The 27,341-nt window shown below is 50.3% G+C and overlaps 1 protein-coding gene across 1 annotated transcript; it reads left to right on the forward strand.

Moving 5' to 3' along the window:
- Positions 1–5,089: 5,089 nt before the first annotated feature.
- On the forward strand, positions 5,090–25,399 carry MOK (MOK protein kinase; the record flags this gene model as incomplete). The annotated part of the gene is made up of 10 exons (XM_082838202.1): positions 5,090–5,196; positions 13,272–13,342; positions 17,193–17,271; positions 17,401–17,449; positions 19,505–19,683; positions 21,391–21,492; positions 22,486–22,659; positions 23,233–23,356; positions 25,037–25,237; positions 25,319–25,399. Exons 1-10 carry the CDS (start codon positions 5,135–5,137, stop codon positions 25,397–25,399), a joined length of 1,122 nt encoding a protein of 373 aa, XP_082694328.1. The 5' UTR covers positions 5,090–5,134.
- Positions 25,400–27,341: the final 1,942 nt, after the last annotated feature.

A 27,341-nucleotide genomic window follows, 5' to 3' on the forward strand; every position in this document is an offset into this window, starting at 1 on the left:
CTTGTCCAGCTTCCAGAGGCCACCCGTGCTCCTTGACTTGTAGCCTCTCCTCTGTCTGCAAAGCGTCACATCTTCCCGTCTGTCCTCCGTCTGCAAAGCGTCATGTCTTCCCATCTGTCTCTGATTCTGTTTCCTCTGCCTCCTTCTGCCACTGATGAGCTCCCTGTGGCTGACGCATTGCGCCCACCCAGTAAATCCAAGATCATACCCTTGTTTTAAGGCCGGCTCCTCAGCAGGCTTAGCCGTTAACTCTCTCTTGCTGTGCAGCCTGACATTCACAGGCTCCAGGGATTAGAACATGGACATTGTTGGGCGCCGTCATACTGCCTGACACAGTGTGTAAACTGTTTTGAAAGCAATGTTAACACGGTTTACACACCGTTCTTTCGTTTGTCTTTTTCATTTAATACTATATCTTGAAAGGATGTTCCCTGTCAGAAGCTGAAGAGCCGCCTTACCCCTCTTTATCTGCCATATAATAGTCCTTTGTATGGCTTTTTCATAATTTAGTTAACCATTTTTCGGGTGTTTCTTGAGGTGCTAGACTTTTTAATTTTACGTAGTCAAATAAATCAGCCTCTTCTGAGTGACTTCTTACCTCGTTATGCTTAGAAAGGCTTTTTCCTTTAGTGAAAAAAATGAATGTTTTCCTTAGATTAAAAAAGATATCCGTTACATTCTATGTTAAATTTATGGGGCTGCTGCAACACTTTGTCACAAGTTTGGTGGCTTAATACCACAGAAATTTCTTCTCTCCAGTTCTGGAGGCAGAAGCCTGAAATCAAGGTGTGGGCGGGGCCCCGCGCCCTCCGAGGCCGCCAGGGCAGGACCCCTCCTCCCCCCCCCCCACCCCCGGTGGCTCCGGGCGTCCCTTGGCTTGTGGCCGCGTCCCTCCAGTCTCTGCCCCTGTGTTCACACAGGCGCCTCTTCTATGTCTGCATGTGTGTGTCTCTCTTATTTTGTTGTCGTAAAAATCACGTAACGTGAGATCTACCCTCTTAATAAATTTTTAAGTGTATAGTATCGTTAACTGTGTGCACATTGTTGTACTGCAAATCTCTACAACTTTTTTATCTTGCATGACTGAAACTCGGTACCCATTCAGTAACAACTCCCCATTTCCCCCTCCCACCAGCCCCTGGAGCCACGATTCTACTTTCTCTGTGTGTCTCTTATAAGGACCCTTGCCATTGGACTTAGGACCCACCCAGAGAGTCTAGGACGTTCTCGTTTCAAGCGCCTTAACTTAATCACACCTGCAAAGACCTTATTTCCAAATAAGGTCACATTCACAGGTACTGGGGCTTAGGACGAGGACATGTCATTTTGGGGACCACCATTCAACACACTTCACACTCTCAGTGCTTTTATTTTCCTCCCTAGAAATCATCTTTGGAAAATAAATTTTTGTGTAAAGCTTTTTTTTTTTTTTGTGGTACGCGGGCCTCTCACCGCTGTGGCCTCTCCCGTTGCGGAGCACAGGCTCCAGACGCGCAGGCTCAGCGGCCATGGCTCACGGGCCCAGCCGCTCTGTGGCATGTGGGATCTTCCCGGACCGGGGCACGAACCCGTGTCCCCTGCATCGGCAGGCGGACTCTCAACCACTGTGCAACCAGGGAAGCCCTGTGTAAAGCTTTAAGAATTATTTTCTTCAAACCTTCTCTTCAGGAGTTGTTGGGCATCTACCATATGCACAGCAGTTACAGGTTCTTCTTCCTTCCTGTGACAGTTACTACAGACTGGTAGTGGTATACGGTATTTTGAATGGTAATAACATGGTTAGATGCTGTTTTTGGGGAAAAGTAGTTTTTCCAATTTCTACAAATATGTGATTACAAATAGGATTTTCTTATCTTGCATGGCCTGAAGCTAGTATATATGAAAATGTACACTGAAATTGTTATTTTTTAGTAAGATTAAAAAGCGGCATTAGGGGGCTTCCCTGGTGGCGCAGTGGTTGAGAGTCTGCCTGCTGATGCAGGGGACACAGGTTCGAGCCCTGGTCTGGGAAGATCCCACATGCCGTGGAGCGACTGGGCCCATGGGCCACAACTACTAAGCCTGCGCTTCCAGAGCCTGTGCTCCACAACAAGAGAGGCCACGATAGTGAGAGGCCCGCGCACCGCGATGAAGAGTGGCCCCCTCTTGCCACAACTGGAGAAAGCCCTTGCACAGAAACGAAGACCCAACACAGCCAAAAATAAATAAATAAATAATAATTAAAAATGAATATCTGCTAAAAAAAAGAAAAAAAAATTGGCATTAGGGACTTCCCTGGTGGCTCAGTGGTTAAGAATCTGCCTGCCAATGCAGGGGACACGGGTTCGAGCCCTGGTCCGGGAAGATCCCACATACCGCGGAGCAACTAAGGCCGTGCGCCACAACTACTGAGCCTGTGCTCTAGAGCCCGTGCTGTGCAACAAGAGAAACCACCGCAATGAGAAGCCCGCGCACTACAACAAAGAGTAGCCCCTGCTCGCCGCAACTAGAGAAAGCCTGCACGCAGCAACGAAGACCCAACACAGCCAAAAAAGAAGAAGAAAAAAAAAAGCAGCATTAAAATCAATATTACCTATATATGAATTTTTATAAGAGTAATACCATACCAAGTACCCTGTATCAGCAAAACTGGTTAATGTAGGTATTAAACTGTAATGAGCCATTGGGAAAACAATTTGCCTCAGGCGCTGAGCTTCCCTGCGTGTTCTTGCTGGGTGTGCCAGATGGCAAGGGCTATTCATCTTGTTTACTGCTTGTTGAAAAAGTGCTGGGCCATTGGCCCTAGATTCCTCTCCTGTAAAGCAATCCACTGCGTGTGCAGGTGTCACCTGGGCCCATCCTGTCACCCCTGTGGGACTTCGGGGCAACGGGAACCAATGCTAATATGCTGGTGCTCATATATGTTGCTGTACCATGAGAAATGAAGTCCTTTGTCTCTGACCCAAGAGGCTGTGTCTTCTGCCAGCATCCATGAAACAGTGGCAGGCTAAGATAGTAACTTACAAGTGGGATAAAATCTCAGACAAATATAAACAAGTGAAATCTTGCAAATACAAATTCTGAAAAGTCTACTGTTCCATATGTTTTGTAAATTATGACATTTATTTATATATTAGTATGTTAGGATAATGCTTACTAGGTGCTGTAATGGTTAAACCCGCAATTCTCACGGCTTTTATACCAGAAAGGTATTTCTCTTGTTCGTATGAATGTCCACGTGGGTATTCCTGGTTGAGAGTCTTTCCTGGTGGCTTTTCCACCATCTTTATGTCATGGCTCCCAAGGTCTCCTGGAGGTCGTTTCTATTCTGGCTAGTCACAAGGGGGCATTGACAGGGAGGATCCTGGAGGAGGTTTTGCCCTTTTCTTTTAACTTTTCATCATGGAAACTTTCAAGCATGCCAGAAGTAGAGAAATTAGTAGAGTGAATGCTCTTGTGTATCTGTTACCTAGTTTCAACAGTGATCAACATTTTGTCATTTTTACCCCCATCACTTTTTTTTCCTGGAGTCTTTATTTTTTATTGTTGTTTTTTAAATAAAATAGTACTTTCATTATGGAATATACCTGACTTAGATAGTGAAATACCTGCAACCTTATCCCTCAGAGCAGCCACAAACTGGTGTGTGTGTGTGTGTGTGTGTGTGTGTGTGTGTGTGTATTGCCTTTAAGGACATTATTTTTAAGGATCTGTGTATCTGTGTCATTCTTTCAAATATATTCAATACATCCCATTATATAGATAAACCGTATTTAGTTTATACAGTTTTCTGTTTGGGGGCATTAGTTTTTCCCTATTAAGTAATGTTACGCTAACATTCTCATCTCACATATACTTGAGCAAGTATGTTTTGCAGGATAAGTTGTAGAATTCGAATTGCTGGGTCAAAGGATATACACATCTAAAATATTTAATAGATATCGTCAAACTGCCCTCCAAAATGACTATACCAGTTTATACTTCCAGCAGAAGTGAATGGGAATGTATAGACTTTTAAAGCAAATCTAAACATAATATCATTTCATCCTAAAACAGTTTAGTACTTCTTGCTAACAGAAAAGGACTTTAAAAATCTTTAAACATATCATTTCTAAAAAACGTTATTCTAAAAACAGTTGTGCCTTTTTTCTGTTGGTTTGTTCAAATCAGAATTCACACAAGGTGTTAAAAATGTGCTCTGTCTAAAAGAGGTGTTGTCTAAAAGAGGTGTTGAAGGGGAGGCCCTCCTTTGGAGCGGGGACAGTTTTAAAAGCCTGCTCTGTGTTGATGTCGGTTTGGGACGCAAAGGTGATGGGCTCCTTTTGGTCCAAGTTTGTTTAATAGGTTTCTGATCTGTTTGCTTCTGGTCAGTTCCACACTCAAGGTTCTTTTCTAAACGTTCTTCTCAAGCCTGTCTTATTTCTTTGGGGCCTTGCTGCTTTGCTTCTCCGTCTCAATCTGCAGGAGCCTCCTTCCTCTCTGAGGCAAGCGCCTGGGTTGGGTGGGGAGTGGCTGCCTTCCCGTGACCTTGGTGCAAGGCTGACTAGGTTGTTTGTCAAGTCTCACAGCTGCTTTCTGTCAAGATTTTTTTGGTTTTATCCTCCTATTATTTGGGCTGCGGAAGCTTTTCCAACCCAAAGAGACTTTTGCTTTCTGGACTTCTCTCATTGCTTCCATTTCTGCTTGGAAAGTAGCTGTTTTCTCCTGAGCTCACTTTTGTCCTGAGATCTCTTGCCCAGGCAGTCAGTAGTGTTCAACGCATTGTCATTCTGACTCTTCCCGCCACTTTCCCTGGGCCGACAGGCTCAGTGGATGCTTGGTCTGCGAGCATCTCGTAGGGGAGCTGAGCCTTTCCTCGCTGGTCAGGATTCAAGTCATGCGGTTCCCCGCTGCACGAGAGGGAGCAGAGACTGCGTGTTGCCAACATACAACCCAGTCTCTCTTGAAATGAGGGAAACACTGAACCTTAGAAAACATAGGCGAAGTATCCTCAATATATTGCCATTGGATTATTTTACAGATAAAGACGTCTGCTATCTGGAAGTGAGTACAAAACAGATGCATAAATAAACTTTTATTTTTATAATTGTTTTCATTTATAGACTATAAAGCAATTGGCAAAATAGGAGAGGGAACGTTTTCTGAAGTTGTGAAGATGCAGAACCTGAGAGATGGAAACTATTATGCATGTAAACAAATGAAACAGCACTTTGGAAGGTAGGCAACGTGAGACCTATTTGAGACTAAATACAGACACAGGTTTTGGTTTTCGGTTTTTTTGAATTTTATTTTATTTATTTTTTTATACAGCAGGTTCTTATTAGTTATCCATTTTATACATATCAATCCCAATCTCCCAGTTCATCCCACCACCACCACCACCCCTGCCACTTTCCCCCCTTGGCGTCCATACGTTTGTTCTCTACATCTGCAGACACAGGTTTAAATCGATGAGAGCAACTTAATGGGGAAATTGTATTCATGTGATAACATGTCATATCAGAGTTCTTTGGGCAGTGAGGATTATAGGCTAATTTTATATTATCGTACTGGAGTTTGTTCATGTCCAAGTTTACTACAATATCAGTGATTGATGTTCACAAAGAATTTAAGTGGTGGAAGTATGCCTCACTTTAAACAGTTTATATGTTCCTAAGAGTTGTGTATATGTTGGATTTTTATAATTGAAACCTTAGATTTCAGACACTGGAGGTCCGGGGACTTCCCTGGTAGCCCAGTGGTTAGGACTCTGCCCTTCCAATGCAGGGGGCGCGGGTTCGATCCCTGGTCGGGGAACTAGGATCCCACATGCCATGTGGTCAAAAAAAAAAAAAAAAAGTTAAAAAGAAAGATATTAGAGGTCCTTGTGATTTAATTAGTTGTAAATCAGTTACTATTGAATATATTGAAAAATAAGTTTCAGATAGGGTTAGAGAAATGTATTCCCTGGGAGTGACCAGTTGCAGTTTGTGGAGAGGGCAACTCTCCGGTTCTAGATCAGCCCCTTGGAGACTGCTGGGGCTTCTCCCACAGAGCAGCCTCCTAACGTGCTTGAGCTTACAGCTTCTTCACATGTGTTACACTAAGGAGTCCAAGACCAGATGTATTTAGGAAACTGTCAGAATAATGAAGTAAACAATGGCTTCACTGCAACTGTTAAACTTTTCAATAAAAAGGTTTGGGGCTTCCCTGGTGGCGCAGTGGTTGAGAGTCCGCCTGCCGAGGCAGGTGACACGGGTTCGTGCCCTGGTCCGGGAAGATCTCACATGCCGCGGAGCGGCTGGGCCCGTGAGCCATGGCCGCTGAGCCTGCGTGTCCGGAGCCTGGGCTCTGCAACGGAAGAGGCCACAGCAGTGAGAGGCCCGTGTACCACAAAAAAAAAAAAAAAAAAAAGGGAAAAAAAAAAGGTTTGAAACTCTGGTTTCATGTTTTTTTTTTAATCTCAAAGGAATTGAAGCCTCTAAACATCTAAAGCAAAGTTTTTAAAAAACACGGTAATTGCCCTACATTGATGTAGAGCCTTCCGAAGTGTTTTGGGGTATAGACCTTGATTTCAAACTCTTAGTATGAAAGATAGTTTTTCAGATCAGGAAGGAGTATAGGCCAGTTAACCGTGTCAGGGAGTATGGAGAACAGTAATGTCATCCTCGTGACATCCGCAGACGGTAGGCGTAATCACGTGAGGAAAGGTGGTTAGTGATGTGAAGTTACTAGAGAGTTGTCACTCTAGGTCACTAGGTGGACAGAGCCAGGCCAAAGCATATGGTGTTTACCTACCACTGCCAAGACTCTGAAGTCCCTGGGGCTTCTGCTTTTCCTCTCTTCTATCATGGCTTCCTCTGTGTATTCTGAATTCTTTGTATTTCTTTATCTCCCGCCTCCCCCCACCCACACTCCGTCTTTACCTTTAAACTACTCGTGGTAGAGAATTCGATGCACAGTGTTCTGATGATCCCATATCCAAAGAGCAGACAGTATCACTGATAAGTATCAGTGATACTTTACTTTTTTTTTCCAAAGTTTGTGTGTGTGTGTGTTGGGGGGGGGAGTTATTGTCAACCATTGTCACGTATTTCCTTTACTTAAAAGGAAATGCACTTTGAGCTGGTGGTGGCCTGTGGCCCTTTGATGTCCAGAATCAGGGACAGAGTCTCCAGCTTGGTTCTGATAGGTGTCTGCTAGCCTGTGTAATCTAAACCCACGGGGAATTGGATCTTGGGTTTCCTCTTGTGAGTTCTCATTTGCTCTTGATACACATGTCCAAAACTATAGGCGATTATAATCCAGTGCCATCATTATTTGAGAATTGTTCCGCTCTGGCCGTGGGGAGCACTTTCACGTTGGCTCCTATGTTCCTTTGACATCACCCAGCATTTTCTTTTTTTTTTTTTTTAACACTTCTTTACTTTTTGGTACTACAAGATTCTCTAAGCTCATCTTGTATTTTCCCTGCCCCTAGAATCCTCCATTTCTCAAAGGAGTTTTGGTCCCTTTTATCAGAGAAAGGTATTCAGAAAATCAGACCTTGGCACCAGGTGTGCTCATTGCTTCTGCAACGTCAGCACGTCTGGGTCCTCTGAGCAGACAGAGCTAGTGTGTATGTATACTAACCCATGTGTGCACCTCTCTCTCTCCCTCTTCATTCAAATAACCATGAGTGCCTACTGATGTAAATAAATGGCCGAATGAATAAACAAATTGGGATGAGGGGAAAATTCTTCCTTACAGAAGAATTCTAATTCATAAATACAGAGGAATGAGGGAAATGGAAAATCATCATTAGAATACATAGTAATAATTTCTGCAGGCAAGATAAACTGATGAATGCTAAAATTAGTAAGGTGAAACTTTAAAGAGAACAGGATTTCTGGGACTTCCCTGGTGGTCCGGTGGTTAAGACTCCGATCTTCCACTGCAGGGGCCACGGGTTCGATCCCTGGTCAGAGAGCTGAGATCCTGCATGCCCTGTGGTATGGCCAAAAAAGTTTAAATAAATAAATAGAACGGAATTTCTGCACAGCCTCAAGTGATCTCCTCCCAAATATTTATTAATCACTGTGGTGGTTTTAACTTATATCCACAAATTGTTTGATATTCCTTCTTCCAGGAGGTGGGGCTTAATTTCCTTCCATTTGACTGTGGGCTGGACTTGCTAACTTGCTGATAAAGAATAGAAAATAGAAAGGGAAAGATAGTAGCTTTACAATGAGAGACCTGGTAGATACCAGCTTAACTAAATGATTAAGATTAACATCATCAGTAATAAGACATATTGGTATCATGTACCTTCTGATAAAGCAGCACGGGAAGAGCATGTCGCCTCCATGGTGTTCTTTCCCACGGATCCATAATCTCGGCTGAATTATGAGAATACATCAGAAGAGACCAAATTGAGGGGCATTCTACAAAATACCTGCCCAGTACTCCTCAAAACTGTGAAGATAACGAAAAGCAAAGACAGACTGTGGAGCTGTCGCAGAGTGGAGGTGACTGAGGGGACATGACATCTTAATTGCAGTGTGGTCTCCTGGATCCTGGAAGAGAAAAAGACGTTAATGGAAGAACCGGGGAAATCCAAATAAAGTGTCTAGTGTAGTTAATAGATTTGTACCAATGTTAATTTTTAGTTTTGATAAATGTTATGTAAGATGTTAACATTAGGGGAAGCTAGGTGAAGGGGACTTCCTTTACTATTGTTGCAACTCTTCTGTTAGTCTAAAATAATTTCAAAATTAAAAGTAAAAAACAAATCAAAACAGGACTTCCCTGGTGGCACAGTGGTTAAGAATCTGCTAATTCAGGGGACATGGGTTTGAGCCCTGCTAATTCAGGGGACACGGGTTCGAGCCCTGGTCTGGGAAGATCCCACATGCCGCGGAGCAACTAAGCCCGTGCGCCACAACTACTGAGCCTGCGCTCTTGAGCCCGTGAACCACAACTACTGAGCCCGCGTGCCTAGAGCCCGTGCTCCGCAACAAGAGAAGCCACTACAGTGACAAGCCCGCGCACCACAACAAAGAATAGCCCCACTCGCCGCAACTAGAGAAAGCCCGCACACAGCAACGAAGACCCAACGCAGCCAAAAATAAATAAATAAACTTATATAAAAAACACAAACAGAAAATGACCATAGAGGGTCCGGAATGAGTCATATTGCACATAGCTTCTAACGTTGAAAAGGGTATTTCTGTTATTTCTGATTTACAGGAAGAAATGACTTTATAGTTTCTAGAAGAAAGTTCTAGAAGATAGACAATTGCTTTTGGTGTCATTTCTAGGAATATTATTGCTAATAATTTATTGGATGGTCCAGTGTCACTGATCCTTGATCCACAAGTTTTATGCTGTTCTTTGGTTTTAAATCTGTTTTTCAACTGTGAAAATAATATCTCTAGCTTTTAGAGTTCCAGAGTATCTCTCATCATTATAGAACAGTTTAATCTTATTCACTTGAAGAATAATTTTAGGTTCCTCTAAAAATCCATTTCTGCTCTGCTTATCGTTGCCTAACTGGACCCTCAGTCGCCTCGTGCCGCTGTGTGGGTGATGTGAGAAACCAGTCAGTAGCGGGAAAAGCGTGCTGCGTCGCGCAGGCCGGACGGGCTTGGTTTCGGAGCCTCTGACCCCCCCACCCCCCCGAAGCTGGTGGCTTTTGCAGTAGTCTTTGCTCATATGAAGTCCGGGTAAGGTATAATAAACCAGTGCATTAGTACTGCGTCAGGAGGCGTGCTTTCAGCTCCTGAGGACCGTTTTCCTCAGTGGCTCAAAGTCTTAGTTTGGAGATAATGAAGTTGGTTACTTGTGTAAGGTCTGCAACATGACCAAGTTGTTTTTCTTGTTTTTTTGTTTTTTTTTTAATAAATTTCTCCTTTTCTTTCTTTATATTTTGGCTGCGTTGGGTCTTCATTGCTGTGTGCAGGCTTTCTCTAGTTGCAGTGAGCGGGGGCTACTCATCGTTGCAGTGGGCGGGCTTCTCATTGCGGTGGCTTCTCTTGTTGCACAGCACTGGCTCTAGGCACACAGGCTTCAGTAGTTGTGGCACGTGGGCTCCACTAGCTGTGGCTCACAGGCTCTAGAGCGCAGGCTCAGTAGTTGTGGCTCACGGGCTTAGTTGCTCTGTGGCATGTGGGATCTTCCTGGACCAGGGATTGAACCCGTGTCCCCTGCATTGGCAGGTGGATTCTTAACCACTGCGCCACCAGGGAAGCCCCTGTGATTCTTATTTAATCTATACCTCCACCCAGTCTCCTTCCCCACTTGGTTATTATTATACAATTCTTTTTTTTAAATATTTATTTATGTATTTGGCTGCACCGGGTCTTAGTTGGCGGCACGCAGGATCTTCATTGCAGTGTGCAGGATTTTTTAGTTGTGGCATGTGGGATCTAGTTCCCTGCCCAGGAATCAAACCCCAGGCCCCCTGCGTTGGGAGTGCAGAGTCTTAGCCACTGGACCACCAGGGAAGTCCCAAATATTTTTTTTTTTTAAAGGCAAAATTTGCATATGTTGAGATGCACATTTTTTTTTTTTTTTTTTTTTTTGCGTTAAGCGGGCCTCTCACTGCTGTGGCCTCTCCCGCTGCGGAGCACAGGCTCCGGACGCGCAGGCTCAGCGACCATGGCTCACAGGCCCAGCCGCTCCGCGGCATGTGGGATCCTCCCGGACCGGGGCACAAACCCGTGTCCCCTGCATCGGCAGGCGAACTCTCAACCACTGTACCACCAGGGAAGCCCGGAGATGCAAGTTTTTTAAATGTATAATTTTGCCAAGTAGATATCTCCATGTAATCAAGACATAGAACATTTCGGTCACCCTCAAAACTTCCTTCATATTCCTTTTTACTCAGTTCTCCATCCCCATCGCAGGTAGCCACTGTTCTGGGTTTTGTTTTGTTTCCCTGTATCCTCTTCTAGAAATTCAAATGTCTACATTTAAAATATATATATTTATTTTTTTTATTTTGGCTGCACCGGGTCTTCGTTGCGGCACACGGGATCTTCATTGCAGCATGCAGACTCTTAGTTGCGGCATGCATGTGGGATCTAGTTCTCTGACCAGGATCGAACCCAGGCCACTTGCAGTGGGAGCGCGGGGTCTTACCCACTGTACCACCAGGGAAGTCCCTAGAAATTCATATTACGTGGAATCTCACAGTCTGTGCTCTTGTGTCCAGCTCCTTCAGCACAGCATAAAGTCCTTGAGATTCATCCATACTGTCGTACCAGTAGTTCATACCTTTTTACTGCTGAGTAGTATTCATTCCAATCTATGACTACAAAACAACTTGTTTATCTGGTCTCCTGTTGAGGAACTTTTGGGTTTCTGGTTTTGGACTGCTCTGAATAAATCTGCTGTATAACTTTACACTAGACTTCTTGTGGTTATATGCTTTCATTTTTTTAAATTAATTAATTTTATTTATTTTTGGCTGTGTTGGGTCTTTGTTGCTGCGCACGGGCTCTCTGTAGTTGTGGCGAGCAGGGGCTACTCTTCATTGTGGTGCATGGGCTTCTCATTGTGGTGGCTTCTCTCATTGTGGAGCACGGGCTCTAGGCGCGTGGCTTCAGTAGTTGTGGCGCACGGGCTTAGTTGCTCCATGGCATGTGGGATCTTCCCGGACCAGGGCTCGAACCCGTGTCCCTTGCATTGGCAGGTGGATTCCTAACCACTGGGCCACCAGGGAAGCCTGAGTGTTTCTTTCTTAAATGTTTAAAATAATTCACCAGGGGGGCTTGAAGTTGACCTGAAGTTGACCTGAATTATAAATTAGTTTCTTATTTTTACCTACACCATAGTATTGAGCAAGTGAACAATCTACGAGAGATACAAGCACTGAGGCACCTGAATCCACACCCAAACATTCTTACCTTGCACGAAGTGGTTTTGTAAGTATATTTGGGGCTTTAAACATTATCTAAAATTGATGATAATTATTAAATCTCTTTTTAAGAAAGAAAACCATAGTAGGCATTTTAAATATTTGCTTTGTAGCTCAGAGAATAATAATTTTTATTTTATCTTAAGTCACTTGCTTATTTGGACCAGTGTCTGTATCTGAGTCCTAACGTGGAAAGGCCTTCATTTCAGTGACTCCACCTCATAAAAGCAAACAACATTCAAATGGTTCCTCTCCTGTAGCAGTTGGGCTTCTGTGTAGACGGTGGTGGCCCTGGGCATCCGAGTGTGAGTTGTGACCTACTGGGAAAGGCCCTGTTGTCCTCTTTCAGGAGCTGCACTTTATTGCTGCCACTTGCCATCTCTGTGTGGTCTCATGCAGCCTTTCTTACTACAATTGACATAATTTCAGGGGACTTTTAATTTCTCTTCTAATTATAGAGTAGCTTCTGTAAGGTTTACCTGTTGATCAAGAAGGCAGAGCACAGCTTGTCTGGAGGGGCTTGTCTGCCAGGGGCTGGGGCTGGGGTCCTGGCCTGGAGCTCTGAGAAGGCGCCCCTCAGCAGGAAGCCTGGCCTGTACAGCCAGCCGAGAAACCGCAGCCTCTGACCCTTAAGGTGCAGGAGATTTTAATCAGGAGGCTGAACAGTTCTAAACTCAAAATGCAATGTCTTGTCATGGCTGTGTGGCGTCCTGGCCCGCGTGCTCTGAGCCATTAGTTGGGGCCAGATCCAGAGACCGCAGTCTGCGTGTGACGGTCACAGCACTGCCTGTGCTGAGGGTGCTTTATGTGCACTTTGCAAAGCACTTCTGTGCACGGTTGCACGTGGGCCTCCTGACAGTCCTGAGTGACAGTGGGGACCCCTTCCAGCCCCACCAGAGGCGCCTGGAGCAGGGTCCGGGGGTGACACTGCAGGGGTGTGATGTGACTCATCTTCCTCCTTTTTGCCTCGGCTGGATTTTTGGTTTTGCTCCCTGCACTGGGCTGTATCCCAATCACATGGAAGTAATTTAGGTAAATTAAAACTAAATTTGCAGCCACAGAGCATGAATCAAATCCTACTTTCTTCGTTTTGCTTCTACAACTCCTCAAACCTCATTTCTTCTTTCTGCCGGTAGTTAACTTTTCGATTTTCAAGACACTTCTCTTTAAAAATTGTGGGGAGGGGGGCTTTTAGAATTTTTGCCTGAAGTAGAGTTTTACTATTATTTAAATTATTTTTGCCTGAAACATTGATTAAAAATCAAAACTTCTGCTGTTTCAATCATTACACTTTAATCTTTGTCTGATATAGGAGTGCTTTGTGTTTATCAAAAGCGTTTACAAATGAATTAAATATTTTTTCTGATGAAGACAAGAAAAAGGAAACATTTTAAAAACCTGCTTTCTTCTTCAGTGACAGAAAATCTGGTTCTCTTGCACTAATATGTGAACTTATGGACATGAATATTTATGAACTAATACGAGGTACGTAGAATAATTTCAAAGCTAATCTAAGGTCTTTTAGAGCTTGTAGTTCCCATATATTTGTTTTAGTTCTCAAAATCATTTGTGCAGTAGTTTCATCTAAATATGCGGTACTGGGCTGTACGTACAGTACTCATGGGAGGTGTTTTTCTGGCAGTCTTGTTTGCTCAGAACTCAGCTGCAAACGAGCAAAGCCACGAGGCGTTCAGGCCGGCTGGGTGACGTGGTGAGGAGGGCGCAGAGGGCGGCGGCGGCTCAGCCCTTCCTCAAGCCTGTCCCCTTCTAGCATCTTTCCCGGCTCTGCTGCTCGACATTCTACTCTATGCTTCAGAATGAGGCAGGGCTCCCTGCTCAGATAATCCCTCTGAGAGGGAACTTCCTTCTGTTCGCATTCTTATGAAGTCCCCTGTATTGCAGAGTGCTCATTCATTTCCTTTCTCTCTTTTTTTTTAAAAAATAAATTTATTTTATTTATTTATTTTTGGCTGCGTTGGGTCTCCATTGCTGCGCACGGGCTTTCTCTAGTTGAGGCGAGCGGGGGCTGCTCTTCACTGCGGTGCGCGGGCTTCTCAGTGCGGTGGCTTCTCTTGTTGCGGAGCAGGAGCTCTAGGCGTGCGGGCTTCAGTAGTTGCAACGCGCAGGCTCAGTAGTTGTGGCTCATGGGCTTAGTTGCTCCGCGGCATGTGGGATCTTCCCAGACCAGGGCTCGGACCCGTGTCCCCTGCCTTGGCAGGAGGATTCTCAACCGCTGCGCTACCAGGGAAGCCCATCCTGTTACTTTTAATGCAGGTGCTTCTGGGAAGGGCCGCTCCAGTTTGGCTGTGTTGACGCAGCTTGGATGTCCCACGTCAACACACTGGGTAGAGCATGCGCAGTGCCGTGTGCGTTTCACGATGGTCGGTCCTGGTTAGGCCCTTTGAGCCTTAGTCCTTGTCTACCAAACGGGGATCATCATAGTGTCTGACTCGTAGGGTTGTTGTGGGGGGTAATAATATGTGTGAGGTGTCTGGCACAGTGCTGGCTTGGGTGGCCCTCAGTCACGGCCAGCTGCTGTCATTACCATCGTCATCGTATGACTTTACAGTTTATAGTGTGCTTACTCTGCGCTCCTGCGTTGCTCTTCCCATTTCTGTGAGCTCAACTCCATTATAGAGGTGAGGCAGTTGAACTTCCAAGAACTCAGAGCACTTGCCTGAGACGAGCCAGCTTCAAAGAGCAGAACTGGGAGGGCCCCTCCTGGAGTTTTGTCTTGTTGAGAGAGGGGTGCTGGTGACGGCTCCAGCTCCATGCTGCGCCTGACACCCCAGCTGCTACCCTGTAACTTCTCTCAGAACAGTGTGCCAGCAGGCAAGGCTCTCCTTTGGAAAACACCGATGGCAAACACGTGCTCACACAGTGCCGCAGGGCGTAGCCTCTGGGCCCAAGTGTAGACTGTGGGCATTTGGCTGTGCATGGTGGACCAGAATGCACCCCCAAGCCTGACCAGGAAAGCCAGGCGCAGGCCTGGGTACAGGGTCTCTCGTGAGAAGGCAGTGTGCTGGATATTCTATTGCAGTGCTGGCTGCACTGGAGGCCCTCTTCCTTCTGTTAGTACTGACAGCCAATGCCATAGTTAATCACTGTGTTCACTTCAGATTTTTTACATTGCTGGTATTGTATATGGCATTTTTTAGTACCTTCTTAATGAGAATATTGGGTAAAAATTAACTTGGGAAAATTAATTTGGCCGGGAGAGCCAAAAGAGAGAAATACTGCCTGCAGTCCGCTGGCATTCAGTAAAGGGCCACAGCAGGAGCCTCAGAGTGGTGTATCGATTGCACTCTGTGTGTTTGCTTCGAGATGTTTGTGAGCAAAGCGTCTGGTGGGAACCTGGCGAGTTAGGATCTTGTTTTGGGAAAATAGTGTGAAAGTCCGCGGTCAGTCCCCGCCTTGTCAAGGGTGTGGACTCCGATGGTTCAGACCAGTGGCCCACATGGCTCATGAGGGCCCCTCTGTCCTCCTGGAGCCCCCGTGTGCAGGCAGGCGCTCTCACGGAGGACAGGGGAGGGAGTCGTGGCCTTGCCCCACGGCTGTGAATGGGGGGAGCAGGGGAGGCCCAGGAGGAAAGGAAGGGCAGGCATCCCAAGAGTCCTCCGCCACTGGGGACTGAAGGCAGCCAAAAATGCAGATTCCTGGCCCACCTGCCTGGATTTGTGATTCACTGGGTCTAGGTTTGGGCCTTGGAATCTACTTTTTCAAAGCTCCCTAGGTGCTTATGAAGATTGGATGGATTAGACCTTTCCTAAAAGAGTCCGCCTTTCCTGAGTTCAAGTTCAGATGACTGTAATGGCAGTTGTACGCTATAAGATGCGGACGTGTGGACATGGCTGGGAAGGGTGCTTCTAGGAACAGAGCAGCGTGAGTACAGGATGCAGCAGGAGAGCTTTGGGGGCGCGCAGAAACGTCCCCGAGTGAATGTGGCTGGAGCCTTCTATAAACAAGCAGGATGTGATGGGGTGCAGTTCCTAAGGGGAGGGACCAGGCCTGGCGGCCCATTCTGAGAACTTGCTGGAAAGGCAGCTTCTGGGGCCCCGCCGCAGACCTACTGAACCAGGAGTGCCGGGGCTGATGATGGGGCATTCTTTCTGTATCTTCACAAGCCCCGGGGACTCGGGGGCTCCTGGGTCCTGAGAGCCCTGTGCTGGGAGGGAGTCTGCCAAGGGGTGTCTGGAGAGCCGGGCTAGTCAGTGGGCAGCGAGACCCCCTGCCCGAAGAGGGCCGAGCCTCACGAAGGTTCGTCCAGCCTCGCATGTGACAGAGAGTAGAAATTTTACTTCTTTTCACCTTTATATAGATAATAATTTGATAAAATCCCTCAAGTGGGGGGAAGCTGACAAAGTCTTAGTTTTAATTCTTTCAATTTAAATTCTGGAAAACTGATGATAAATTACGTGAAACAGAATAAAAGGATTATAGTATGTCATGGAAAGAATTCATTGCACTTAGACGCTTTGTAATTTAAATTACTTTCTATTATTAACATAAACAGTCTTGTTATGCGAGAAAAAGAATACATTAATTTTTTGACAGAAATTGCAAGCTTAGGATGAAAAACGTCTAGAGGGATATGTGCTCACGGAGGGAGGGGAAAGTGGTTTTCTGAGTTGTTAGGTGAGAGCAGGTGTTTTGCAGATTTAAAACCTGATGGCTTAGAAACACACACCTCTGATATTAAAATCAAGTAAAATGTGACACCTTCGAGAACAAGGGCAGCTCTGACGCTGGAGTGTGGTATTAAGAGTTTTGGAGCATCCTGAAAGCTGCAGGAGGGGAGAAGGTGTAGCTTACAGGCTGCTGCAGGGCGCTGTCAGCCGGCGCCCAGTGACTGCTTCCTTCTGTGAGAGAGGAACGTGCGGCTGTGCAAGTGAGAGCAGCCATTGGCCTTCTTGGGTTAAGAAAACGTAATTCATCCCCTTAAAGACGGAGATCTCCACGTAGCCAGGAAGCCGAGGAAAACCCTGGATTTGAGCTCATAATCAGCGAGAAGGAGGGTGCCCTGGAGGCCCACCCGAGGCTGTGTTAGGACCTCCATACCGAGCTGCCCTTGCGGTGATCCGCTCAGCACTGTTCTGACTGCAATCAGAAGGCCTGGCGCTCTGTGATTTTAAGTGAAATCATGCCAGTATGTAGGATTCTAAATGGCATATTTTGTAGATAGACCCCCATACTTCCTAGAACTACTCCAGGTTATTTTCACTGAGGAAGTTAGATTTTCACACATTGCTAAATAAAAATGGATTCCATCTTTCGTTTCGAAAAAGGGGATACGGATCATTGGTAACCATATCTGGCTATTTCCTTGACTGCACAGGGAGAAGACACCCATTATCGGAAAAAAAAATTATGCACTATATGTACCAGTTGTGTAAATCCCTTGATCACATGCACAGGTAGGCACTTGGAGACCTGGCAGCTTTCAAGTTAATAAAATGTATTACCGTTCATTAAGAATATAGTATAAAAGAATTGGAATGAACGAGGCACAATTAATTCTATCCTTCCTTTTATATTGAATGCAGAAATGGAATATTTCACAGAGATGTAAAACCAGAAAATATATTAATAAAGGTAAGAACTTTTATATGAAAAATTGATATCAGAAGAAAGGTAGAATATAAAAACTTTTCCCTGGATATGTTTTCAATCCCAGTGGATACCATGTTTGTTATAACATGTTTGGTTCTTTCCTTCCAGTTTGGGAACAAATGGTTAATTTAGTAAATGCCATCAGCATAACTGTGCATCTGGAAGAAGGCGCCCTCCTTATACTATACACAAAATAAACTCCGCTCAAATCATCATGCTAAACACTCTAAAGATAAAAGTGGGAGAGGCAGGATTTGAGCTCTGATACGTCTCACTTGAAAGCCCTTCAACTATGCCTGTGTACAATTTGCTCCGTTTGGGCGTATGCGTACACCCACGAATCCATCATCCCAGTCAACTTCACAAACAAATCCAAAACCCCTGAAAGCCCCCTCTTGCCCTTTGGTAATCCTTGCCCCCTGTCCCTTGTCCCCAGGCAAAGACGAGCTAGAAGGTTCTATAAACGGAGTTACATAGCATATACTCTTCCGTGGTCTGTTTCACTCAGCATCGTTATGCTGAGGCCCAGCCACACTGTAGTGTGCGCCGCGCCTTTTGAAATTGTCCCACAGTTCTTGGATGTTCGGTTTTGTTTCTGACGTTCCTCTATTGCTTGGCATTTCGGTTTGGGAAGTTTCTATTGGCATATCTTCAAGCTCACTGATTCTTTCCTTGGCTGTGTTGAGTCTATCAAAGTCTTTTAAAATTTTTGTTACAGTGTTTTTTGTTTGTTTGTTTTAAATTTTTTGCTGCGTTGGGTCTTTGTTGCTGCATGCCAGCTTTTTCCAGTTGTGGCGAGCGGGGGCTACTCTTCGTTGTGGTGCGCGGGCTTCTCATTGTGGTGTCTTCTTTTTTTTTAATAAATGAATTTACTTATTTTTGGCTGTGTTGGGTCTTTGTTGCTGTACACGGGCTTTCTCTAGCTGCGGCGAGTGGGGTCTACTCTTCGTTGCGGTGCACGGGCTTCTCATTGCGGTGGCTTCTCTTGTTGCAGAGCACAGGCTCTAGGCACGTGGGCTCAGCAGTTGTGGCTCACGGGCTTAGTTGCTCCACGGCATGTGGGGTCTTCCTGGACCAGGGCTTGAACCCATGTCCCCTGCATTGGCAGGTGGATTCTTAACTGCTGTGCCACCAGGCAAGTCCCTGTTACAGTGTTTTTTATTTCTAGCGTTTCCTTTGGATGGTTTCTTAGGGTTTCCATCTCTCTGCTTACGTTTCCCATCTGAACTTTCACGCTGTCTTCTTTTTCCATTAGAGCCCTTAACAAATTAACCATAGTTATTGTAAATTTCCTGTCTGGGAATTCTAAAATTCTAAAACCTGCGCCGTATCTGAGTCTGGTTTTGATGCATGCTTTGTCTCTTCAGACTGTTTTTTCTTGCCTTTTAATATGCCTTGTAATTTCTGTTGAACGTACTGGGGAATGGGAACAGAGGTAAAAGGCTGTCAGGGTAGGTTTCTTGGTAATCTGGCTAAGAGAACTGCTGTTTAATGTTTGCTCTGGCTGTAGGTGCCCGAGGCTTCAAATTTATCGACGGCATGAATTTTATTACTTGAATGTGAGAGGTAGAGAAGATGGAAGAAACACCTTGAAACCTGTTTCCCTGGGCTGTCTGACTTCCTTCAAGGATCCCACGTGGTGTAGGCCAGGCCCCCAGCCTCCCCCGAATGGGAACCAAGCTTCCAGAAGCACTGGACGCGGTGGGGAGTTTGAGGCATAACAGGGCATGTGACCAGGGTGTAGAGTTCATCTGTAGACTTACGCTGCGACTTAAAAATTTCCACAACCTGTAGACATTTTGAAATGTCTGTTAAACATAGCCAGAATATTCGTAAATGTGTTCCACTGAAGAGAAATACCGCTTCCTCACCTGCTACAGGCTACTTCAGGTGCTTATAAAGCCAGTACTTTATGTTCTACAAGCTAGTTTATGTGCTAGGAATTTTCCCGTTGGTGCATAAATATTTGAAATGGTTTGTATTACAGTCGCTGCTTGATGAGATGTTATTTGTCCCTGCTTCTCTCCCCCCTTGCAGCAGGATATCCTGAAATTAGGGGACTTTGGGTCCTGCCGGAGTATCTATTCTAAGCAGCCGTACACGGAATACATCTCCACCCGCTGGTACCGGGCCCCAGAGTGTCTCCTCACTGATGGCTTCTATACCTACAAGATGGACCTGTGGAGCGCGGGCTGCGTGCTCTATGAGATGGCCAGGTGGTGCCCGAGTTGCAGCTGCTGCTGGGCTGGGGGCGCTGCGTCAGGGTCCTGAGGCCGGTCCACGCGGGCCTCGGCCGTCCAGTGGCTTCGTGCCAGTCCCTCCCTCTGCGGTGCCGAGTTTACAGTCCTGGTGTCATGGTGGTTTTTTAACTCGACAGGAAAGGTGTCAAGCGCTTGTCCTTGCTTTCTGGGTGTGGAGGAAAGAACACTGTCAGTTACTTCTTTCCCACTGGCCCGCCCCGGCCCTGGGTCGGTGGGCCTCTCCAATTGGCCTCATCAGCGACAGGATTGATGAAGACAAATGAAGGAACAGAGTCGAGGCGTGCTTACTGCCACCTCGTGGGGCCTGCCATGGGGGCGGGGTGCGAGCGGTGCCCCCCGGTCTACCCTCAGAGTGCAGTCGCTCGGGTGGGGTGCTCTGGCCCCGGGAGTGAGGGCGAGCTGGATGGAGTCCAGGAAGCCCCAGCCCTAACCGTCCTCCCCTCCCCCAGCCTTTGTGCTTTACCGCTGGGCGCAGCAGGGCCAGGGCGGAGGCCCGGGAAGGGAGGAGGGCCTGTTCCGTCCACCGGCGGCGGGGGCACTGGGTGGAAGAAGCCCCGGGAGGAGGTGGGGCGGCACCTGCTCGTAGTGGGTCATGCAGGACGGGTGGGTGGGTTTAACCTTGGGGTGATGCACGTCAGGATGGTACAGCCCCGCGCAGGCAGGACCCGGGTCGTCCAGTCCCGCCTGCTCAACTGACCCCTTGATAAATACAGACGTTTGGGCCCTTCGGGACACGCCTTCTGATTCTAGATCATTCGTATTGATAAGTGACTGTTATTTTTGGAAAGGAGAGTGGTGATTTCACTGATACTAAAGTACCAACAAATGATCTTTTCTCCCGTGCTAAAATCCCTGAGTCAGTTTGGAGGGATGTCAGAGGCGCTGGTGCTGGCGGCATCCACTCAGGGCATTGGGCAGCTACGCTGAGCCTCGCTGACTGCACTCTGTGCCCGGCCTGCCGCACCTCAGAGGCGTCCATCTCCTCTGCGTTTCCTATTCTCCCCTGCGGCCTGAGCTCCTGCCGTTTTCCCTGAATAGAAGTCATCTTACCGTCAGAGCTACGTTTTTTTTGTTTGTTTTGTTTGTTTTTTTTTTGCGGTACGCGGGCCTCTCACTGTTGTGGCCTCTCCCGTTGCGGAGCACAGGCTCCGGACGCGCAGGCGCAGCGGCCGTGGCTCACGGGCCCAGCCGCTCCGCGGCACGTGGGATCTTCCCAGACCGGGGCACGAACCCCTGTCCCCTGCATCGGCAGGCGGACTCTCAACCACTGCGCCGCCAGGGACGCGCAGAGCTCCGTGTTTAAACTCTTCTTTGTGGCCTGTAATGTGTGTGGGTCTAAAATCTTTTAGCCACAATTCCCAAATCCGTGACCGCTCCAAAACCAAAGCGCTCCTCGGGCCTCATTTGTCTACACAGCCGACCTGGCCCAGCCTGAATTTTTGTCAATTAAACTCCCCGGGCCGTAAGGAGGCTCTGGGGGCTTTCATCTCTCATCCGGCAGAGGCACCTGCTGTGCAGATACGGGAGTGTGGCCCTGTCCCTTAGAAAGACACCGACCCGTAGGGACAGTAGGAGGAGGAAGGCCCAAGCATGGGCGGGGGGGCTGGAGGTCCCTCTGCTGGGAGGCCGCCGCCCTGACCACAGCCCTGGCCGCCCGCCCAGCCTGCAGCCCCTCTTCCCCGGAGCCAACGAGTTGGACCAGATCTCGAGGATCCACGACATCATTGGCACACCTACTGGGAAGACCATCACCAAGTTCAAACGGTAAGTGCAGCCCACAGGCCGCCCCACCACCGCGGACCCGCCCTGCCTCTGTCGCCCCCAGGGGCCTCTTCACAGTCCCACGAGCCCGGCACGCGGGGTTTTGTCCCGGGAATGTTCACTCAGGCCACAGAGGTCTTTGAGTGGGAAAGGCTCCCCAGCACAGGCTGCACGCACAGACCCTGCAGAGCCGGCAGCTTGGCCACCCTGAGCCCTCAAGGGGGACTCGGGGGCGTGGGCAGCACCCAGCAGCTCCCAGCACCCTAGGGAGGTAAGGAGATGACAGCCATGCTGGATTCTTTTTCTTTTTCTTTTTTTTTCCAGTACGCGGGCCTCTCACTGTCGTGGCCTCTCCCGTTGCGGAGCACAGGCTCCGGACGCACAGGCTCAGCGGCCATGGCTCACGGGCCCAGCCGCTCCGCGGCATGTGGGATCTTCCCAGACCGGGACACGAACCCGTGTCCCCTGCATTGGCAGGCGGACTCTCAACCACTGAGCCACCAGGGAAGCCCTTCTTTTTCTTTTTTAAAACTTTATTTCATTCTTTTCTGGTGGGAATGTGGTATTAGTCTTCTCAAGAAAAAGTTTTCTTACACTTACAGCGTAACAGATTTCACGACCTCCCACCCTTTTTAAAAAAACAGACTTAATTTTTTTAGAGCGGTTTTAGGTTCACAGAAGAACTGAGCGGAAGGTACAAAGATTTCCCATCTACCGCCCGGCCCCACGCAGTGCACAGCCTCCCGGCCACCAGCACCGGCCCCGGGGTGGCATGTCTGCTATCATCAAACCTGTGCTGACACGTCATTCTCACCCAAAGTCCACGGTTTCCACGAGGATCTTGTATTCTATGGGCTTTATGCCCCCCGCCCCCTGCCCTTTGTAGATTGTAAGCTGTTACCTTCAGTGCAGGTCCCTGTGGGGTCGTGATGCTGGGCCGGCCGCGTGCTCTAAATGGCGGCGTGATCGTTTATTATCATTGGGCTTTCAATACAGGTCGGGAGCTATGAGTTTTGATTTTACTTTTAAAAAGGGATCAGGAATACCTCTACTGACAGCCAGTTTGTCCCCGCAATGCCTCTCCCTCCTGCACGCAATGGTGGCCTATGATCCCGATGAGAGAATCACTGCCCACCAGGCCCTGCAGCACCCCTACTTCCAGGAACAGAGGTAGGCGCCCTGCTGGGTTCCCGTGGGCCACGCGGATGGGTGGCTGCTTCCCGGGAACAGTGCCGGTCCCTCTGGGAACCCGCACCTTGCTCCTTTCTGGTCTCTTCCCCCGAAAGGAGGCGATTAGTGGCATCACGGCAGGGTGGAGGGAGGGCCTGTGGCCGCTTTGCGGTTGATGCCAAGGCTGTGGTGTTGAGCCCTGGAGGGTCACGTGGCACACAGCGGGGGGAGCGGGCTGAGCTCGCTCGCTGTGAGGTTCCAGGGCGCGTGTGTTGGGCGACACCTGCCATTGGAAGTACCTGCCCTGAGGGCTTCGGACTCCACCCCTCTGTCCCCTCGTGCGTGTGTGACGTGGGGGTGACGTCTGACCCGAACCTCGAGTCACTGGGCAGGGCTGGGCCCACGGCTCCGGAGCCCAGAGGCTGTCAGGCTGAGACAGGAAAGGAAAGGAAAAGCTCCTCGGGTGAGAGGAGGGCGACAGGCACAAGCCCACACTGGGGGCAGAGGAGGCCGACAAGCCCTGTGGCGGCCAGGTTCTCAGCAGAGGCGCCCCTTGCCCCTTCCGTCCTGTAGGGCAGCTGAGAAGCAGGCTCCAGCCAGGCCCAGGAGGAAGGCCTCCGCTCTCTGCCCCAAGCGGCCGGTGGCACCGGAACTACTCAGTAACAACTGGCAGCCGGCACAGGAGGGCAGCAAGCAGGTACTGAGCGATCAGGCCGTCTGAGCTGGGACTGGACACCCTCAGGGGCCCGTGTCTCTCTGACGCAGATGCCACCTGGGGAGGTGCCACATCTGCCTGGAAAGTGCGCCCGTCAGCGACCTGCCGCCACGCCAGGTGGTACCTCTGCGCCCCCGGCCTTTCTGCGCCCCCAGCTAAGGTCCACAGTGTCGCGGGCTGGGATCCTCCCAGCCGCAGGGCCAGGCCGGTGCCCAAGCACGTTGTGCCCGCAGAGGACCCTAGCCGGGGCACAGGAAGCCAACACTGGCCCAGGCGACCGTCCCCACTCGGCCGCTGAGCCCCTGCGAGAGCAGCAGCCCCAGAGGAGCACTGCGCCTGGCACAGAGGTGGCCTTGCGCGCTTCTTGGTGTAGAAAGCAGAGCTGCATCCCGCGATAGCTTCCCCTTTCTCCATGTGCCGCGGGGCCCCCTTTGCTCGGCTCCCCCAGCTTTACAGTTGTGGGCTGGCACCGAGCTCTGTGGTAACCGTGGCCTTCCATCGTTTCTCACTCAGCCCAGCATCTGTTGAGTGTCACTCTGCGCTGGGAGCCGAGGACGCAGGTATACCTGCAGCCAGGCTGCTTTCCAGAAATCCGGACCCCCGTGTCCAGACACCTGCTTGACGGCTCCAGCTGAATGTCCAAAAGACAGACTTGTTCAAACCCGATCTCCTGTCTCTCCCCCCAGACCTGCCTCTGTCCCCGTGCCTTCCCTCCAAGGGCGGGTGAAGGCGGCTCCCCTTCAGCTGCTCAGGCCGCCAACCGGGGACGAAGCGCCCCCCCGCCCCCCCGCTGAGCCTCCCTCACTTTGCCCCTAACTGCCCTCCCTGCCGGGCCTCCTCTCCCTCTTGGTCAGCTGTTGGCACCCGCCGCGGGCGCCCCCGCGGCAGAGCCGAGGCGCACGCTGTCTGCCAGGGCCCCGGAGTGAGGGTTCAGGCTGTGCCGGCCATAACGTCTGGCGCGACTGCCCACTCTTCTGGCCGGTGGCGCCGCGGACCATACGTAAACGAATGGTGGGGGGGCTTCCCTGGTGGCGCAGTGGTTGAGAGTCCGCCTGCCGATGCAGGGGACACGGGTTCGTGCCCTGGTCTGGGAAGATCCCACATGCCGCGGAGCGGCTGGGCCCGTGAGCCATGGCCGCTGAGCCTGAGCGTCCGGAGCCTGTGCTCCGCAATGGGAGAGGCCACGGCAGTGAGAGGCCCGCGGACCGCAAAAAAAAAAAAAACGAATGGTGGGGATGGGTTTCAATAAAACTGTGGACCCTGAAACTGGAGTCTCATAATCACGTGCCGTGAAATTTTCTCCAACTATTAGAAGATGTGAAATCCATTCTTAGCTCACTGGCCACACAGAAGCTGGCTGCAGGCCGCTTTGGCCGACCTCAGGGAATCCGAGCGGGAAGCGTCACCGTGGCCTCGGCCCTTGGAGCTGCACGTGCGTCAGCGCGGCCTCCCCCGCTGTCCGCCCTGGCCCCGGCCCAGGGAGCGGCCACCGCACATCTAGGGGGCTGGGACGCGGTACGTGTTGTCCAGTCACCATAGCGTCACACCTCACGGCCAAGAAATTGTATGAGGCAGAAGTAGCACAAAAGAGCCCCTTTGCTTCCCCAATCCCCACAAAGTGGGGCGCATTGCGTGTTCATCTGACCTTTGCTTTATTTCCAGAAACAGCCCCTCAAGCAAGAGGAGGACCATCCCAGGAGACACGGGCCAGCCTACGTGATGGCACTGCCCAAGCTCAAGCTATCGGGAGCGACCAAGCAGCCCTTGTACTACAGCCCAGCGCTGCAGTCAGTGGTTGCCCCCGGAGCGACCCGGAAGGTCCCGGTGCTGAGACCCCCGAAGTGTGTTGGCCCGAACCAGAAGGTGGGCGTCCCACCGGTTCCCCTGGCGCCGCGCTCGCGCCCATCCCGGCCTCTGCTGAGTGTCTGTCACTTTCTTTAACAGACAGACACACAGAAGGACATCCAGCCTAACCTGAAACAGTACCGCCGGCCCACAGTAGAGCGGAGAGGTGGAGGCTACTGAGTGGCGCTGCGGCTCCCTGCTCGGGGCGGCTCCCACCCGGCCGGGCCCCAGCGGGCGTCCCGGGAGAGCTGCCCCCAGACCAGCACCAGCACCTCGGCTTGGAGCCTGCCGGCCCGAGGCTGCTTGCGTCCTAAAGGCAGCCGTACTGTGGGTTCCAGTCTCAGACCTTTGTAAAACCACCTCATTCTAGGGTTTCGGTTCCTTTCCGTAACGTAAGAATTTGGGGCAGGGAATATTTTGTAATTTTTTATATGAATCAAAACAGAAATTATACTTCGTTATGGATTATTTAGGCCCGGTTTCACCGAGGCTCTGCACACGGTGCCTCCCTTAGTGCATCCACCAGCAGTGTCCTAGCACGTTTGGCTTCCAGATTATACCTTGGAGACCCCTGATTTTTATTAAACAATAAGCTGTCATTACAGTGTTGCATCTTAATATATCTTGAGTTAAACATGTGTCCTGATTAGCCATTCCTTTATTGTGACTTTCGTGGGCGTATCAGGGGCGTTGACTTTGTTGGGACACTTCGGTACAGCTTCACTGTTCACTTGACCGTCCACTGAGGAACGACGCGGGCTGGCGCTCGGCCCTCGGAGCCCCCGGGTGCGGGCCGCGGGCAGGTCGCCGGTCCAGCTCCCAAGCCCCAGCTTCCTCCTTGAGTAGAGGCCGCTGCTTCCCGATGGCCTGCGGGCGCGCCCAGCTTCGTTTCTGGGGTGCCAGCAATAAGCGGGCACAAGAAGAAACCTGTTTCCCGTGGGGGAGGGAGGGGAGGTGGCAGAGCATTTGTGGCGCCGGAAGGGGCAGGGCAAGGGGCCAGGAGGGACAGGGCGAGGGGCTGGGGGAGGTGGACCCGGGGGGGGGGGGGTGGGGGTGGGGGAGGGCAGGCCGTGGCCAGCATTTCCCGGTGCCCGGGAGAGGGGGAGCCATGGGCGCGGGCGCGTGCGGGCCCAGGGCGGGCAGAGCCGGTTCACGTGGGGAGACCTGGGGGGCTTCGGGGACGTCCCGGGTGGAAGTGGCGTCGGGGCGGGGCGGGCAGAGGGCTGGGAGCGCCGCGTCCCGGGGGCGCTGCGGGCTCGGCGAACTCGGGAGAGGCCACGGACAGGCCCGCGCTCTGAGCGCGGCTCCAAGTGAGGGCAGGTGCAAGGACAATTTAGGGAAATCGTCCCCCCCTTTAAGTATATAAACGCGAAGGGCCTCTCTAAAGTTCTTCGGCGCTGTACCTTTTTGTGAAGGAACCCTCCTCCCTGCGGGCGTGGTGCCCTGGGCCCCGTGGGCCTCCGCCTCGGTTTCAGGGGGTGGGTCCGGTTTCCCCAGGGGCCCCTGCGTCCACTAGGTCTCTGTGCCCCGTGGGCCTGGCGACGGGCGGGCGCTGGCCAGGCTCTGGGGGCACAGGAGGCCGCCGGGCCCTGCTGCCAGAGCGCTGGTGGGTCTCCGTGCACCCCAAACCTGACCGGTTGCGAGGCCGGGCGGCTGGGCCATCTCAGCCTCCCCGGGGCCACTGGAGGGCCCGTCTCCACAGACCCGAGCAAGGGAGCTCCCTCATCACCACCCCGACCGACGCCCTCGTCCACGTTTGAGACGCGGTTGGGGCCGAGGTTGGGGGCAGAGGCCGCAGGCGGACACCCCAGTCCAAGGAGCCCGGCCCTGCCGGCTGTTGATGTAAACCTGCTCCCGAGAAGACAGAGCAGGGGCGACGCTGCCGAGGGATGAGGGCGCTCCAGGCGAGCAGTAAGAGCCGACGAAGCGTACCGGGTGCGCCAAGCCGACCCTCCGTGGCTTCCGAGAGGAGGGGTGGGGGCCGGCCTGGGGACCCTCTGCCCTGGGCCTGCGGCCGCGGGGCGCGTGCTGGCGGGGCGGGCGGGGGCGGGTAGGAGGCCGGCCGATTTGGGAAGCCATCTTGGAGCACTTGGCCAGGGGCCAGCCGAAAAAAGAAAAAGAT

The sequence above is a fragment of the Leucopleurus acutus genome (genome assembly GCF_964270905.1).
Source record: "Leucopleurus acutus genome assembly, chromosome: 1".
Classification (NCBI taxonomy): domain Eukaryota; kingdom Metazoa; phylum Chordata; class Mammalia; order Artiodactyla; family Delphinidae; genus Leucopleurus; species Leucopleurus acutus.